The following is a 4,273-nucleotide window of genomic DNA, read 5'->3' on the forward strand; positions in this document are numbered from 1 at the left end:
TGCTCCCTCTCTCTCTGTCGCCCTCTCTCTCCCCCACTCTCTGACCCCCTCTCTGTCTCCCACTCTCTGCCCCCTCTCTCTACCCCCCCTCTCGGTCCCCCTCTCTCTCTGTCCCCCTCTCTCTCTCTCTATCCCCCACTCTCTCCATCCGCCCACTCTCTGTCCCCCTCTCTCTCTCTTTCCCCCACTCTCTCCATCCGCCCACTCTCTGTCCCCCTCTCTCTCTCTATCCCCCACTCTCTCCATCCGCCCACTCTCTGTCTCCCTCTTTCTCTGTCCCCCTCTCTCTCTGCCCCCCTCTGGGTCCCCCTCTCTCTGTCCCCCCCTCTCTCTCTATCCCCCACCTTCTCCATCGCCCACTGTCTGTCCCCCTCTCTCTGATCCCCCCTCTCTCCCCCACACTGTACCCCTCTCTCTCTCTCCCTCTGCCCCCTCTCTCTGTCACCTTCTCTCTATCCCCCCGTCTCTCTATCCCACGTTTCTCTGTCCCCCCTCTCTCTGTTCCCCCTCTTTCTGTCCCCCCGTCTCGGACCCCTTCTCTCTCTGTCCTCCTCCTCTCTCTGTCCCCCTCTCTCTCACTGACCCCCTATCTCTCTGACCCCCTCTATCTCCCCCACTCTCTGTCCCCCACTCTCTGTCGCCGTCTCTCTGTCCCCCTCTCTCTCTGTCCCCCTCTCTCTCTGTCCCCCTCTCTGTACCCTCTCTCTCTGTACCCTCTCTCTCATTGTCCCGCTCTCTCTGTTCCACCCCTCTCTGTCACCCTCTCTCTGTCCCACTCTCTCTGTCCCTCTCTCTCTCTGTCCCTCTCTCTCTCTGTCCCCTCTCTCTCTCTCTGTCCCCTCTCTCTCTCTCTGTCCCCTCTCTCTCTCTCTGACCCCTCTCTCTCTCTGTCCCCTCTCTCTGTCTGTCCCCCCTCTCTCTCTGTCCCCTCTCTCTCTCTCTGTCCCCTCTCTCTCTCTCTGTCCCCTCTCTCTCTCTGTCCCCTCTCTCTCTCTCTGACCCCTCTCTCTCTCTCTGTCCCCTCTCTCTGTCTGTCCCCTCTCTCTCTCTGTCCCCTCTCTCTCTCTCTGTCCCCTCTCTCTCGCTCTGTCCCCTCTCTCTCTGTCCCCTCTCTCTCTGTCTCCCTCGCTCTCTGTCTCCCTCGCTCTCTGTCTCCCTCGCTCTCTGTCCCTCTCGCTCTCTGTCCCCCCTCGCTCTCTGACCCCCCTCGCTCTCTGACCCCCCTCGCTCCCTGAACCCCCTCTCTCCCTGAACCCCCCTCTCTCCCTGACCCCCAACTCTCTCCCTGACCCCCCCTCTCTCCCTGACCCACCTCTCTCCCTGCCCCCCTCTCTCCCAGACCCCCCTCTCTCCCTGACCCCCCCTCTCCCTGAGCCCCCTCTCTCCCTGACCCCCCTCTCTCCCTGACCCCACTCTCTGTCGCCGTTTCTATCTCCCCCCTTTCTCTGTCCACCCTCTCTCTGTCCCCCTCTCTCTGTCCCCCCTCTCTCTGTCCCCCTCTCTCTGTCCCCCCTCTCTCTGTCCCCCCTCTCTCTGTCCCCCTCTCTCTGTCCCCCCTCTATCTGTCCCCCCTCTCTCTGTCCCCCTCTCTCTGTCCCCCTCTCTCTGACCCCTCTCTCTCTGACCCCTCTCTCCCTGACCCCTCTCTCTCTGTCCCCCTCTCTCTGACCCCTCTCTAATTATGTCCTCCCCTATTTCTCTCTCTCCCTCCCTCACCTTATCTCTCCCTTCGCTCTCTCTCTCCCTCTGTCTTTCCATGCTCCTTCGCTCTCTCTCCATCTTCTCTCACTCTCGATCCCCCTCCCTCGGTGTCTCTCTCTCTATCCACTTTCCTCCGTTTCTCTCTGACTCAATCTCTCTTCCTCCTGTCCTGCCCTTCCTCTCTCTCTGACACACTCTGTCTCGCTGGTCCTTCCCTCTCCCTCTAACCTAGAGACTGGGGGTTGGTGGTGAGGCTGCGTGTGGGGGGTGGGGGTGAGATGATCGAGAGATGTGGGAAGTGGGGAAATTGGGGTAGAGACGGAATTGTGGGAGGGAGACAGAGATGGCAGTAGAGAGAGAGAGTGAGGGTGAGGGGGAGAGAGAAGAATGGAGGCAGGTGGAGAAACTCATGTTGGGGGCGTGAGAGAGAGAGAGGGAGAGTGAGGCAGAAAGAATAGTGGAGGCAGGTGGAGAAACCTGGGTTGGGGGGATATCTGAGAGGGGACCAGAGAGAGTGAAAGGGAGAGGTGGTGAGAGAGACACAGTGTGCAGAAAGAGAAAGAGAGGGTGAGAATTGAGGAGGAAGAGTGGGGGTGAGGAAATGGTGAGGCTAGGTTGGAGTAGGGGGGTGTCAGAGGGAGTTAAACCCAGCTCCTGAGCTCAGGGCCCGGTGCCCTCCCCTTCCCTGAGGACCAGGACTTGGGGCTGAGTCTGTCTCTCTCCAGCTCAGCTTCTCCAACACAAAGACACCCAACAACATCGGTCACTCTGCTGCTCGGCACGCTTTAATCAACATTTTTATTGGTTCCAAATGGAAGTGATGGATACAGTCAGTGGGATGGTGCCTTTTCTCACCAGCCCCTGAGTTGTGAGAAACATTGAAATGTTTCCCTGTAACCCCCCTGTGGGATAAGGATGGACAACCCAGCGCTACCCTCAGTCTGTTACCATCGCGACAGGCTGTTCCATCGCTGAAACACTGAACTGAAATGAGAAAATCCCGGATGGATTGATTAATGAGGGAATTTGATTGATGGATGGATTTGGGTGAAGGGATATTTCAGCACATTCTTCAGCTGCTGCCTGAACTTAGTCTGGGTCACAGCATAAATCGCGGTGTTTGTGCAGCAACTGAGGAGCTGCAGCATGAAGCCCAATTCCCGGACAAAGTAATGGAGATACACAGACTCATACCCAATATCCCTCATCCGTCTCCATATAGAAAACAGCATTAACGTTGGCCATAACAGGATGAAATTGGCTGAGATCACAAACAGTAAAATGATGGAATTTTTTTCTGTTTCTCATTTCTATGTCAGACTGAGTGTCCCCATTGGTGTGAGCGCGGAGTCTCCTGCGGGCTCTGCTGGTCACTACAATGTGTCTGACGGTGAGAACATTGAGCAGCAGAACCAGGAGAAATGGGACACACGGGGTTAGAATGTTGTGTAGGAACGCGATTGTGATCCAGACAATGGAGGAATAAACACCGTCTGCTGCATCACAAAACCAGGGGCGGTTCCCCAGCCGATACCGAGCCGTGAGCATAAAATACCAGGAAATTTTCTTTAAACAGCTCAGCACAGTCACTGCTCCCAGAACCACAGCCGCCATTTTCTCACTGCAGTATTTACTTTTCAGCTTCTGGCAACAAATGGCCACAAACCGATCAAAGGTGAAAGTGACGGTGAACCAGACAGAGCAGTCAGTGGCTGCATAAACCAGGACGGCGTGGATATTACACACGGGGATGGAGTCCCTCAGGAAATAAAACTGTTCCGGATAAACAATGGGAATGTGTCTCAGGATCAGGTCGAGGATAATGACCAGGAGATCCGCCGCTGCCATGGCCCTCAGGTAACGTCTGACACATGGGGACAATCCACAATCTTTATAAAGCAGGACGTAGATGGTCACTACGTTAACTGTGAGGAAGGAAAACAAACCCATTATCCATCAGCCTGGAGGCAAAGGGACCCGTTTGATCGGGGACCCAGTGAGATTTTCAAACGTGTCCCTGTATTCAGGGATTTATTAAAATAATTGGAGCTGGAATAACAAATGGGAAGATCTGAATTACTGACAAAAATGTGACATAAACCACAAGAAACCCTCCCTCCCCAAACACACAGAGACACATCCATAAGGACCGATGGTTTCTAGAACATTCCCAACGACTCGATCACTCGAGAGCAGACACAGGTCACTCCTTCCCAGTTCCTAATACGGAGGGTGGGAACGTTGTTGTCCTGAAGGATTCTATCCCAGTTTCCTGAAGACACACGGAATTTGTGAATTCCTGTATTTTGAACTAAATTGTGGTCGATCCTGTGTCGGGAAGAAATGTAAACGCAGGGAAAACATATTCACCCCTTTAACTGCCTGAGGGGCCTTCGGAACAGTGTCTCCTTCTCCCTGGAACGGGATCTCTTCCCTCGGGATCTTATCGTTTGTTCAATTCACTGACGTCCGGCCGTTCACAAACAATGTCAGGGACAGAACGTTCCGGGAAATGTCAGTTATAGAATGTTGGGGACAGAACGTTCCGGGGAATGGCAGTTATGGAATGTCA

At 54.7% G+C, this 4,273-nt stretch overlaps 1 protein-coding gene across 1 annotated transcript; it reads right to left on the reverse strand.

Moving 5' to 3' along the window:
* Positions 1-2,889: 2,889 nt before the first annotated feature.
* LOC148146476 (uncharacterized) lies at positions 2,890-3,651 on the reverse strand. The gene has a single exon (XM_087998641.1). The coding sequence runs from the start codon at positions 3,649-3,651 to the stop codon at positions 2,890-2,892; it is 762 nt and encodes a 253-aa protein (XP_087854767.1).
* Between the last annotated feature and the right edge of the window lie 622 nt (positions 3,652-4,273).

Source organism: Chiloscyllium plagiosum, unplaced genomic scaffold, assembly GCF_037043375.1.
Source record: "Chiloscyllium plagiosum isolate Xiang-an unplaced genomic scaffold, Cpla_swu_hap1 HiC_scaffold_21, whole genome shotgun sequence".
Lineage (NCBI taxonomy): Eukaryota > Metazoa > Chordata > Chondrichthyes > Orectolobiformes > Hemiscylliidae > Chiloscyllium > Chiloscyllium plagiosum.